Source organism: Diadema setosum, chromosome 17 (assembly GCF_964275005.1).
Source record: "Diadema setosum chromosome 17, eeDiaSeto1, whole genome shotgun sequence".
Taxonomy (NCBI): Eukaryota; Metazoa; Echinodermata; class Echinoidea; order Diadematoida; family Diadematidae; genus Diadema; species Diadema setosum.
The window spans coordinates 35,991,618-36,005,716 of record NC_092701.1 but is presented as its reverse complement, the minus strand read 5'-3'; the positions used below and the strand labels follow the sequence as shown (position 1 = coordinate 36,005,716).

The window sequence follows — 14,099 nt, the reverse complement described above, 5'->3', positions numbered from 1 at the left end:
GGACAAACCTCGTTTGGAGGCCAGCTAATCACACTAATGGTAGTCCGGTATATACCAAGAATGCATTTACCTTCTAGCTGTTTATTATTTCAAAACAGATGTATATTTGAGACTGCAATTTTTCGTTGACTTGTATTTCGTGTTCTATGTATGGCATATATTTCACTAGGTTTTTGTTTTCGCAAATTTTGCGACACAGGCGCCTCTCGCACATTAACCAACACACAATAACTCTGATCACTCTATGAATTTGATGTACATAAAGACGCTTCTCCATTCATTTATCTGTACTCCACAGTTGAGAATTTAACCAGTCGTAACATTGTTCGGAAGTATCGATTTACAAAAAAATAGACTCACTGAATAAGTATTCAGTAGGTTTTTCAAAATCAAGGAGAAAAGGGTTATGGGGATGTAGTGCATGTGTGTGTGTGTGTGTGTGTGTGTGTGTGTGTGTGTGTGTGTGTGTGTGTGTGTGTGTGTGTGTGTTTGTCTGTGTGTGAGTTTGTAGTTTGTATGTGTTGTGGGTTAGGTATGTTTTGGAGTGGATCATGAATGCATGCGTATGTTGTCCTCAAATATCCTTCACATATTATGCTATACATAGTTAGCTCTTTTCTAATCTTACATTGTCTCTTTCTCTCTCTTATTCCATCTATCTATCTATCAATCTATCTATCATCTATCTATCTTCTATCTATCTATCTTATCTATCTATCTATCTGTATATCTATCTATCTTATCTATATATCTATTGATCTATCTATCTATCTATCTATCTATCTATCTATCTTATCTATCTTATCTATTGATCTATCTATCTATCTATCTATATATCTATCTTTACGTAATCAATGAATATCATTATATGTATTATGTGTGCATTGAAAGTTTTTGTTCTTGCTTAAATTACTGGATACTTTATAGCATAGGAGTATTGCAAATGGCAAGGATGGCAAAGTTTACTGATAAACACATTCAGACACAGTTATGGCTAAAAGGTCTCAGTAATAATCATATCTTTGTTTCTTTATCAATAAATTCATCGAACTAAACAAGTCCCCCTTCCCCATTATACATATTTTATGAATAGTTTGAATGCAAAGACAGAAATACACCATTTTCATATTTTTTTTACTAAGGTCTTAAAAAATAAATCTTTTCAATGATACTGCTCTTGTTATGTAACAAGATATATTTTTGAAGATATTCAGTCATCATGCAAATTTTAAGGATTTTCTTTGCTTTTTAGCAGCTTCAATCTAACGTATTTCAAGTTGGTAAAAATGGATATATCAGTTTTTGCATGTAAGCTTTTCAAATGTTAACAAGCTGTAGAAGGATGAAAGGTAAATAATTATGAGTCGGTAGAGGATATATTTTTTAGCTGTAATTAAATTTTGGACCTTGTGACAATGTGTCAGTGAGACTGCCGCAGTAGAATCATATGTTTGAGTGCTTATCCTTGCTAGAAGTAAATCAAACTCATAATGAGAATTTATTCCTGCTCCGAGACAATATGGGAAAGGTTATCAGTTTGCCCAAGCAGAAGAGAATCAAGCAGCAGTACGTGTTGGTTGGAAAAGTGAGGAGAGCTGTGTATGACTCAGTGCAGAGGATGATGTGATTATCTCATATCTTCGCTGGTCTGTCATTGCCAAATTGATCTCTTCTGATGTTTATCAGTCACTCTGCTTTCGAGGCAAAGCGGCCAAGATTGGGGCCAGAGGATTCTTACACATCCCTTTGCTGTGTTTTGTTTATGTCTGCCTGTGATTCCTTAGATTTGGGTTGTCTCCAAACGACCTTGTTTGTTTGTTTGTGTGTGTTTGTAATAGTGAGTATGTAGATTGTGATTACATGCATTGTCAAAAGATATATAGCTGCTCACTAAGTAACTTGCTTTGAGACACTCAGTGTAAGTGAAATCGACTTCTGAAAGATACATTGTAAGTCATGATTCTCTTCATCAAACGTATTTGCTTTGTATGATGTATATGAACTTTCATTGAACTAAAATGAATATGCACACAAAATGTGAAAGTTATTTTGAATGAAATTCATGCATTGAAGGACGTAGCTCAACCCAAGAGTTTTTTTTTTTCTAGCAAGATTATTTGAAGTTAAGTAACTGCAGTGTCCCAACTCTTGTCATTTTCATGTTTTCAGCTGTAAATAATCTTATTTTGCATATCAGGGCAATTACCCCCCCCCCCCCCCCAAGTACTGGTTACTGGTAAGGTTAGGGTTAGAGGGTTAGGGTTAGAGCTTGGGTTAGGTTTAGGATTAGGTTCAGGATAAGGGTACGTTAGGGTTAGGGTTAGAGAATCGAAGGGTCCGGGGTATAAATTGCCCAGGGGGTAATTGTCCTAGACCCCTTATTTTGAAGAGTGGAATTACTTACATACATGTACAATCTTTTTTTTTTTTTTTGGTTTGTTTGAGAAATTTGTCATCATGCTGTATGTTGATTAGTTTGCTTTTTATATAATTTCTGTTAGGTTTAAGGCTTCCTCAAGCCCCCAACCCACCAATAGAGGTTGAGAAACCACCTTCCCTCGACCCGGTCCAGCCAGCTCCTGACGCTGATACCGGTGAGCTCCTGGCTGATGCAGATCCCGCTGGAGGAGAGGTTGGTGGTGGTGGTCCAGACCAGGGAGTTGATGAACAACCAAACATAGAGGGCGGTAAGTAACATTTTCCTTGTCTTCCTTCCATTCCCTGAGCCTTCCGCCACCTGCTATCTATGAATAGATATTCAAGATACAAGAGCAGTGAAAGTGGTCAACTCTCAATGGTTTATTGCCACTTGGTCTACTATCAGGTGGTCTACTTCCCAGTTCATCTAACACCACTACAGTTAAACTCACTTGGTGAGCCCATTTGGTCTACTCACTTGGTCTAATGCCCAGTTTGGCTACTTATCGCTTCGTCTAATGACCAAATGGTCTAATTGCAGTCTTGTCTCCTTGGACTTTTTCCCATTTTGTCTAATAAATTGTGAGTATTAGACAAAGTAGGCATAGCCCATCTGGGAGTAGACCAGCTGGTAATGAGGCAAAGTGGCAATTGGACTGAATGGTTTTTAGACGAACTGGTTTTAGACGAAACAGGATTAGTCCATGTGGGTTGAGACTAAATGGCTATTATACAAAGTGGGAGTAGAACAAGCTCCCCTAAATTGCTCTGCTGTATGGATCCTTGGAGCTTAATTGGTGTGCTAAATGCTCCAGTTAAGCAGAATTGCAGCAAATCAGGTGTCCCCTTTGATGCTATACGTATGCCAGTAACACAGTGTGAAACACATCAGTTGTTAGGCTGATTCCTGAGTTTTCTAGGAAGAAAATGCTCTATTCATTCAACTGGCATATATTTTTCCATTACCTTTTGTTAGTTGTGACATTTTCTTCTCATTTCACAGACATCAAATGCACACCCACATTTTACTAGATTTTGCAAGATTTTATCACAAATTGCATATATTGTTGTAACTCAATGATTGACACCTTTCAGATAGTGTGGCAATGTTTAGGAGAACTGATTTGCTTCATTGATGATAATTGTTTAAACAACTGATCTTTAAAACCACTATAACTGCCTGATCTGTTGTGAAATCTGCAGTTTAAGTGTTACAAGGAAATAAAAATACCAAAACAAAATAGATTCATTGCAAAATGCCAAATATGAATACATCAGAATCGACAGTCATCGCATATAGGAGCTATTTGATTGTTCTTATCTTTTTTTTTTAAGGCCAATTGTCTGTGATTTAGCTTTCAGAGTGCAGTGTGCGTATGACATTTGAGTGATGAGCAGAAATTTAGATCATGTGTGTCTCCCCCCCCCCCCCCCCCCCCCCCCCCGCAATTGGACTACCTCGCTATTTGACCTAGATCCAGTCGGCCAAGATGATGTGTCACCACGGTTACTGCTCAGGGGAACAGATGGTCCACCTTGGCTGGTACTTGAGCTGCTCGTTATATTTTGAAATTTACAGGCTGCTGAACTGAAGGAAAATTAGGGAAAACGTGACGGCGATCGCAAAGCTTTAATAAGGTTCTCTTTTCAATAGATTGAAAAGGTATTTTTTGCATTTTTTTTTTTTTGCCACGCTGAGATTGATTAATGACTTTTGAACGGAGCTCCGCCTGCTTTAAAAATGTAAGACAGATTGAGAAAAAAAAAAAAAAAACAACACCAGCCCGCAAGACATGCTGCTCGGGAGCTTTTTTTTTAAAGTATACCAATTGGACGTGTTCTGTGTTGGTCTGTCCTCACCAATCATGGTATCGTGGAGATAGTGCAGTGACAGCGTGGATCGGTGTTGGCTACCTCAGGCCAACAATGCAATCTGTGTGTGCTTAGTATCAAATTGTGGGAATGCTCTTGACATTTGGCTTGTATCCATGGCAACCGCATCCCAAGAGTTGCTTCTCATCCAACGTTTCATTCGACTCACTGTGTTTGTGAGACGTGAATCCAGTCGTGCACCTCACGGGAGAAGTAATTTCTAGTCAATAACAAAAGCATTTAAAGAGTATCAAATTTTTTGAAATATAGATGCACAGCAAAATTTATAAGAGGGAAACACAAAATATCAAATTCTCGTAATCCTTTTCAGACTTTTAAAAGATCACAGAGCACAAAACCTTCATGTTTCATTAAAGTTATCATAATCAATATGTGCACATTTGCAGGCAGGTGGATTCACCTGAAAAGATTTGAACTGAATTGGTATTCCTTTGTTGATTTGGTTTTGATGTCCATAAAGAATCAGACAAGCAGATTGTGTACATGTTTGGAAATCCAATATGAAATGACAAAGTTAAAGAAATTTTGCATACATGTTTGTATAAAATAATGACGTAGGTTGCGACCTCTGTCTTTATTTCTTATTAAAGAACTTGCTGCTTTTTCTCCTACTTACTGTTTATCTCCCACTCCAGCTGGTTTCTCCTGCTTTTGATGTATTTTCTCCTGCAACTCAATTCAGTTCAATTTTGGTGTTATCGTTAAAACACCAAATAAAATCTGGAGACTAACCGTATTTGGTTTACATCAAATTTGATGACAAAATTATTCAACTTTACAGCAGGGAGACATAGAAAAGGAAATACATCAAGCTAACACTTTACACAATAAATGATTCATATTAACCTCCACCCCCCCCCCCAAAAAAAAAAAACACCCCCAAAAACCAAAAAAGAACAGCAACACTATATTAAATTATAATAGAAATTAATAACACCAATTCTAACAACAGAGAAACTACATTAACAGAAGGGAAATTGTACATACCATCACATACATGTATTATAATTAGATATACATAATTCACACATGAAAACTCTTTAAACAATTTCAAATTAATAAATATGCATTGCTTCAAAATACTTACAATTAAAAGTGAATGCAATAATACAAAAATATCTAAATCAATTTCAAGAAACTGCTGATTGATTAAAGATATGGAAGAGAATGTAAACCAGACATATAGGGCAGATGTCTTAATGTGCAAATTAGACACCAAAGCAAGGCTTTCAGTATCGAAAGAGAGAGAGAGAGACAGAAAAAAAAAATCATCTGCCAAACTTCAGATGTGGCATATATCTTCAAAAATAAGGCTAGCATAGTAGTACCAGAGAGCATTTATAACCCTAGAGCTTCAAGGGCCCTTTGGCGGACCGTGGACCCGGGGCCGCAAGGGACTTCACACTAAACTCTCTCGATATGCACCATGCATGCACTATATTGTTAGTGCAATCAAAGTTCTCAATTTGCTGGGGGCCCAAGGCAGGATGTTTCCAGGGGTAAAGTCTCTGCTAATGTTTTATGTTTGGATTATGTGACATCACTCAACACACTGAAACCTTTGGAAAGCATCTTGATACCATGAGCTTTAGCAGCGCATATTTTCAGGAGATGAAAACTAGATCACATCAAAGTAAAGCTGCACCAGTTTTAAAGGTCCAGTTTACCTTTGGGAGCAGTGATTTCAAAAATGTTCAAGCTATCACATTTGATGCATATGTGTAGGTCTGTTGTATCATAAAACATCCTACCATATGAAATATTTGCAATAAAACCTAAAATATAAGGAGATATCATGGTTTTTCTCAATAAACCATAACTGTACACGGTTTAGTCTGGAAACATTTTTATTATAACTATTGTTCACATTTTGTGTATTTAACAACACTTAACATCGGTTATACGGATTCAAATTTCGACAGTGGTTGTTTCTATCCCTAACTCACATTTTAGAACTATTTTAAAGCACTAATGCTTTCATCTGCAAATGGTAAATTATGCCTTTAACAGCACGAGGGAGGTGACTACTGTGCAACACATACTTCACAGCCCTGTATGTGGTCTGGCAGTGACTTACATGTAAACTCTTCCATTGCCACTCATGACCTACATTGTGTAATACCATTAATAGAATATCTATATTAATGGTGGGATTGCAAAGATTGATGTTAACTTTCGGTTTTGCTGTTAAAGAGAACTACATTTGTACCTGTGTGTCACATAAACTTCAAGAAAAATACACTTCAAGATTATCTAGCATTGATTTTTTTTTTTTTTTTATTAGATTTGTAGCATATTTTGCTGCAAATGAAAAGAAAAATCCTGTATACACCAAAAGCCTGCAAGCTTATGAAGTATGTGACTAAATACCACACTTTCAGCTCATGCACTGCTTTCATATCGTTTTACTTGTGATCAGTCAGATTGCACTCATGCTTGGGCACAAAAATTTGATATGAATGAATTGATGGAAGTTACTGCGCTAATAATAGTGAGTCCTGGGTGTGTGAGCATGGAGTGCATAGTAAGAGTTCATTCCGCTTCCAACAATGGTATGACATGTCGTCTTGTAAATCATAACCAGCTTTTGCAAACTATCTCATGACAATTTGCATTTGTGTTGAGTGTTTCTTTTATTTTTCCATCTGAAAAGATGGCTGGATAGCCCATATTCAGCTGCACTAGCTGGTCTTCCATGTGGTCCAGTTTAGATGTGATGTGGGACTACTTCACCAGGTTATGCACCATCTTTGCAATGAATGGATGGAACAGGATCTTTTACTCGCCTAAGATGTGATTCTCTTACACAAGGAATCTCCAGTTTATGTCCTATCCGACAGAGTGTTTTGCCTCTTGATAGAGGGGACAATATGAAACACACAACATTGCTCAGTGAGACTCTTGAATCAAGCCCGGGTACTTTGGATCTAAAGGTAGATGCGCTACAGACTGAGCCAAATCATCACCCACAACAGTGTAATAGAAGGAAACACACTGTTACCAATAATGTAAAAAAAATGTCACTTGAGGTCTGTCTGCAAACTTGATGATTTTTTTCTTTGCTTTTTGACATGCAAGCTTCTTTCATATTTTTTTTTTTCATCCTTCCCTCGTAGATTTGACCAACTTTGCGGAGAAGGAGGCTCTAGCCAGTGACATCCAAGACTCCAACGCTCAGGTAGAAGTGGAACAGACGGAGAACAACAACGGAAGCGTCATTTTACTAGAAGAGTGGCAGTTTATTTGTAAGTATCAATGGTAACAAATATGAAGAAAAAAAAACAGTCGGTAGGCTTGTGTGTGTGTGGGGGGGGGGGGGGTAATAGATGGGAAGATAGATAGTTGGGTGTTGTTTTTTTTTTCGTAGTGATTGTGTCTAGCACTATCAAATCAGAGGCCTCTTGATAATCAGTTTAATTTTGATGAAGATTTAATTTTACATATGTTGAAAGCAATCAACTGAGATGACACAATATATATTGCAAAATATGATTGCAAGCTGCAATGCACACTCATAAGGTGGTATAATAAGAGAGAAAATGAGAAAAAAAATAAGAGAGAGAGATTAGGATCGGGGACAAGATTATCATCAGCAATGACAGAGAGATTTATTACTCATAATTACAACACTAGAAACAAGAGATAGAATATTAGATGTAGGCTTAAAGTCATAGAATTTGAAAAATCTGATAAAAAAGAATTGCGAACAAGATTATCATCAGCTTTGACAGAAAACCATATCACAAACAAATGCTGACAATATGAGTAAGATGTATCATTATTGCCTTTTATCCAGAGAACCATTCTTTTAAATGTGACATGCACACCCAGCTATTCTCTAGCTAGAGAGGCTCATGTTTCTTATGCTGTAGTGAAGGAAATTTCCCAGCGTTGCAGTTATCAACACCAGGCAATGTCACCTGGGTGGGGTAGGATTTTTTTTTTTAAGTTTTAAGTTAAAGGACAAGTTCACCTTCATAGACATGTGGGTTGAGTGAATGCAGCAATATTAGTAGAACTCATCAGTGAGAGTCTAAGGAAAAATGGACAATCCGTTCAAAAGTTATGAATTTTTGAAGTTTGTGCTCACTCAAGGCTGGATGAGAAGACTACTATAGCTTGTGATGTCACATGTGTACAACGATATAAAGAAAAAATAAAGAAAATTCAACATATTTTCACTTTTCTCGCATAACAAAAGAACACTTGACTTCTCTCTTTCAGAAGGCAGGGGGAATAATATTACCCTTAACATATGTCAGTAACAAGTCGAAGAAATGTGCACTTTCTTCAAAAAGTGAAGATTTGTGAAATTCTCTTTTTATTTTCTTTATATCGTTGTACGCATATGACATCATGCACTGTAGTAGTCTTCTCATCCAGCAGTGAATGCGCAGATATTTTAAAAATGCATAACTTTTGAACGGATTGTCCGATTTTCCCCAAACTTTCACTGATGTGTTCTACTAATATTGTTGCATTCACTCAATCCACATGTCTATGAAGGTGGACTTGTCCTTTAAGTTTTGACTCTAACTTCAAACTTCTTGCGTACTTTACAGTAACAAAAGTTGTAGTTGTAGTTGATGGGAAAGAAATTTTTTTATATTGTCAAAAGTGTCATGCTAGGGACATTCAGTTCCCTATGTATTACCACATTTCCTCATTCTGATGATTTGTGCATTTTTACTTATCTAAATTCATTTTTTTTTTGCATGCACAAAAAATACTGTTTCTCCTGTGATATCTACATATTCTTTTGGAGATTTAAGTCAGTGTGTAAATTTCAAATTTCAGAAATGGATTTGATAAAGCTTGTGAATTCCACTATAGTGGGTATGTATACCTCTAAGTGATATTTCAACATCAGCAGACAAATTTGCAACAGATGAAATTCAGGGTAAATGGTACAATGGAATACATGCTGTGTCATGGGCAAGATAGCTGCCTCTTCCAACGTTGGTCACAAGAGGGCAGCATTCAGTTTGTACCATAGCTGTCACTTCAAGTATGCTATCATTGGAGGTCTGTCTATCTCATATCTCTGGTCCAGACTGTTTAGCTCCATCAAATATGTTACACAGCACTTTCTTATTTGCTTGCAATAAGAATATGATGATGATAAAGAGGTATGATTTTGTTTTGTTTTTTATTTATCTATTTATTTTTTGTTTTTTGTTTTTTGGTACTGGCTGTTTACACTTCGGAAGAAAATTCCACCCAAAGACATGTCAAGCATTATGATGCTGGAATGAGCATAGAAACAAAATTCCTAAGTAAACTGAACTCAAATAGACATTGAAGATATTGGTGAGAACTGGTATGTGAAGGAGAAATAGAATAAAGAATGTTTTGAAAAACAGAGCAAAACAAACTTAGTGGGCAAGTGTGAATTTGCAGTTAATATCTATCTTTTTTGTTGTGAAATATGATCCAACAATTGGTCAAAGTCATTAAATCTCTTTATTAAGTTAGCATTAGAGTGATAAAATCTTTAGGATGTATGGAATCTGTTTGATAGGCATAGAAATTTGAGTTTCAATCAATAAGAACTCCACAGTCTTTGTTAAAATATAACCTAACTGATCTCTACAACTAGATGGCATACAACCAAAGCAACCGAAAATACTCCTGCTTTAATTGTAAAGTTGCTCTTGTGTTTGAGTAGTATGTCTCTATAAAACTGTTTATGTATCCATGCTGTTATTATTAAGCAGATAGGCATCCCGCTCTTGCATAATATCATTTCATTTCCTATACTTAGCAAGAAAAAAAAAATATGGCAAGAAGATAATGGCGCAGGTACACTGTAGACCTACATAAAAATCAAGAAGTGTGCCTTACATACATTCAGCCATAGAGGGCAGTAGTCCAATTTCAAAATGGATGTGATCAAGCTTCTAAGGCTTGGAAATAACATATGTTGACTGTGATGCCCTGTTTCACATGAATAATTGCAAAATTGGGTTTTGCTGGAGAAAAACTTGAATGAATGAGAAAACAAAGAAATAAATTACCAAAGTGATGACAATGATGATGATGATGACAATACAAGTTATGACTATGTTTTTCTACTTTTTGATTTTCTTTTGCTATTCTTTGCAGTGATTGTGGTTGGCTGTGTCGTAGTGGCTATCATTTGTGTGGCAGTGGCCTTCTTCTGCTGGTATAAGTAAGTACATTCTATAATTTGGTCTGTGATGATGTTTAGGACATTTTTTTTTTATTTGTTCCTACAGGAGAAAATTTTGTTTCTTTGCAGTTTTCCTTTGTATCAATTTCACTCTTTCTCCCTCTCCATCTCCCTCTCTCTATTCATCTACCTACCTATCTATCTATCTGTCTATCTATCTATCTATCCATCTATCTATCTATCTATCTATCTATCTATCTATTCATCTATCTCTCTACTTATCTATTTATTTATTTATTTATCTATCTATCTATCAATATATCTATCTGTTAGTTTATCTATCTATCTATCTATCTATCTATCTATCTATCTATCTATCTATCTATCTATCTATCAATATATCTGTCTATCTGTTTTATCTATTTACCCATTTATCTATCAATCTATCTATTCATCTATATAGCTACCTACCTATATATCTATATATCTATCTATCTATCTATCTGTCTGTCTATCTATCTATCTATCTATCTATTTACCTATCTATCTATCTATCTCTGTCTATCTTTGTATCTACAGTTGTATTTTCTCTGGTACTTAAACAGTGTAAACCTGTCTGCATGGCTGACTATGTGTCATGTGTTCTCTTAACCTGTCATGTACTGTATTCCATCATAATTTATATGCCAAGTTTTTCATACAATGTGTGAATTAAAGCTTTGTTATCTCTCTCTCTGTTTTTCACTCTGGGGGCATACTGAAGGTCACTTGTGCTTCACATCAGACAAGAAAGTGATATGATTAGGGCCTTGGAGGGAGATTTGACAGAATTGATGATCACTGGGGAGAAAAGAATAATAAGAGAATGACCAGTGGATTCTGGTCAGATTGAATGGGGCTGGAGTAGATTCTGGTACAGAACAAAAGATGGCAGAATGAGGCCACACCTTTTTGTCTGTGAGACATAGTGTCAGAATAATAATCACTCTCCGTGAAATGTGTGAGGCAAACCTTGGGGCAGTGATTTTAAATCCTTGAAAGTGATAATTACAAAAAATGATTGGCTCAGTGGCATACACACTTGATATTTTCTTGTAGAGGGCTTGGATGGCAAATGCATTTTTTTTTGTTTGTTTTTTTTTGGGGGGGGGAGGGGGTGGAGTGTGTTTGTGTGTAAAGTAAGTCATATTCTTCCTGTTAGTAGCATCGATCTCGGTTATTTTGTGTCATGTGTTCAAGTGAGAAGGTGTCAGTTTGTGCTATTGTAGGTGAGGGGTCAGACTTTTTGGCAAACTCTTGCAGTAACCTAGTAACATAAATCTGTGACCTTATTGATGAAGAGTAATATTTCTGTTCAATAACACTCAGTTAAAAGTTTGGTGTAATGTATGGAACATACATACATACTGTACATGTAATGAGTTAGAACACATTTTATACATATATATCCACATTTTGATTCAAGCTTTCTATCAATTATTACTGGCATTGTGGCCAGAAGATATATCTTTGAATTAAGTTTGCCATGAACCTTTTTCCTTTTGAGAGAAATACCTACCCCCAACCCCCCCCCCCCATCCCCAAAACAGGGAAACAAACAAACAAGTAAAGTTTTGTGGACTTAACCAATTTCTGAAGCCTCTTTGTAAAAATGTTATATAACATATTTAGTACTGTTTCTGGCATATATTTCACAATGATTTTGTAGCTTAGGAAAACTTTGAAGGCGATTTTCTCAAAATGCTGATTTCCTCTACCTATATACATACTCCCATAAATTTGATATATCCGCAACCGAATACTTTTACAAGTGGTGTTAGACTTATATGTGCAATTGAAGTGGAAGACTAAGGGAATAATGTGATGACATTCTCAGAAAATTGACCTCCCCGACTTTCGGATTCTTTTGTTGTAGCAAGTCACATATAGAAGCAGGTGTATGGGAGGGTTAGGGTAGGGGGTATTGGTATTGGTGGTAGGATGGGGTAAGGAGTGTGGGGAAGGCGATAAAGGAGTTTGTTTTCCCGTCCCTCATTAAGGTGTTGTTCTGGTTTCATTCTTCTTGTTCTCATCGTCTGATATCAGATCGAAATTGAAGCATTGTCCTCCGCAAACGATCTCATTCATTACCCTGTCCTGCCGGGCAAAGGCCTTGCAGATGTGCAGCGCTGCATTTCAGCGAAGAGGAGTCCGTTTCCATAATGAATACTGATTAGTTTCTCGGGGGCTGTGCCTGCGTGACTACAGGGCACACGTGATTATCAATTTGTGTCCCGTATTGTCTCATGCCGTGGGCCAATTTAATTTGTTTGACATTCTGTTTTGTGGGCTATGACGCAAACTGCCTCATTAATCATAATCCTCTCCTCCCTTTCCCCGATCAGTGTCAGTGTAAAGCTCTCTTGTATCTTTTCATGTAAACATCTCTGTCTTTTGCCTTTGTACCCGATTTTCTCTGTAACAGTCCCACACTAAAGCTCAAGGACACATGCCTGTGCAAGTGACCATACATGAAATCATGGTGTTAGCAACAGCATTATGATACTTGTGTTAGTAGAAGGAGTGGCAGTGGTAGAAGTAGATGCAGGGGCTGTTTCAAAATAACTGTACTATATCTATAGGTGCATATGTAGTTCCTGTACATCAGCCTTTATATTATTAGTCAAGGTAGTAGTATTATTCATACCTGTAGTACTTATCTTTTTACATTGTAAAACCTCACAGACTCACTGTATCATATTGTCATACAGTCCTTCCTAGTAGAATGGTTCCTTGTCAGAAAATTATACATATGATCCAAGACCAAGAAAAATGTGAAATTTCATGCCATTTGGGTGTATGCTTGCCGGAAGCTGTTAGTGCATTAGTCCTTCTGTTAGCTTGCATGCCATTTTAGTGACAAAAACAATGCCAAGGCACATAAACTGTAATTGCTCAAAGAATGGAATATGATCCCTTTGTAGGGGCTACACGTAACTATACACACGTATACTTGCAAACCTTATGCACCTTTCAATAGTTGTTGTTTTCTTGTAGGGCCTATAGACCAAAAAGTGGGCAGAATGGATGCTTACCAGGCATGTGTGCATGCCCTGGTGTTATGCTATTTGGTTACCTGTCTAATCATGTGAGCAGAGGTACTTAAATTTTATTTAACTGTTGAGGTTAATTCCAGCTCTGCATAGTTCATGTGTATTGAAAAAAGCAAGTGTTTTCGCTCCATCAACTCTCATGTCACTTTGACTGGCATTGGTCCGGCTGTCAGCAGATTTCTCTTCATGTTTCTTTCAGTATGAAACAACCGGAAAGAGTTTTACAGCAAGCTTAACTTTTTGTGATCCAGAATCCATGTGGAACAGATATTTGAAATGAAGGAATTTGGACACTTTGCGGTTTCTATGAATCAGTGATTCTCATGCGATATGGGCTCTGAAGTTTCTTCAAGGTAAAAGACCTGAAATGCCTGTTGTATTGTTGCAGAATATTTTGTGAGAGCGGGTCTTGCAATGAGCAGAAATTCATACATCGTGGAATGATGTTAAAGATGGTAGTATTGCACTGCTAACTGATTAAAGGTTGGTTAACTAAACATGCTTGTAGCTACCATTGTATCATTTATTTATGTTTTGTATTTGGGTCGCAAAGGGTGTGTGCA

General features: G+C 36.7%; 1 protein-coding gene across 1 annotated transcript in view; it reads left to right on the top strand.

The window, feature by feature from the left end:
* Positions 1 to 14,099, top strand: part of LOC140240952 (neural proliferation differentiation and control protein 1-like) — a 118,016-nt gene that overhangs the window by 75,451 nt on the left and 28,466 nt on the right. The window contains exons 4-6 of the mRNA XM_072320724.1: positions 2,502 to 2,687; positions 7,428 to 7,556; positions 10,417 to 10,483. Coding sequence (XP_072176825.1) covers positions 2,502 to 2,687; positions 7,428 to 7,556; positions 10,417 to 10,483 — 382 coding nt within the window. The remainder of the gene's footprint in view (positions 1 to 2,501; positions 2,688 to 7,427; positions 7,557 to 10,416; positions 10,484 to 14,099) is intronic.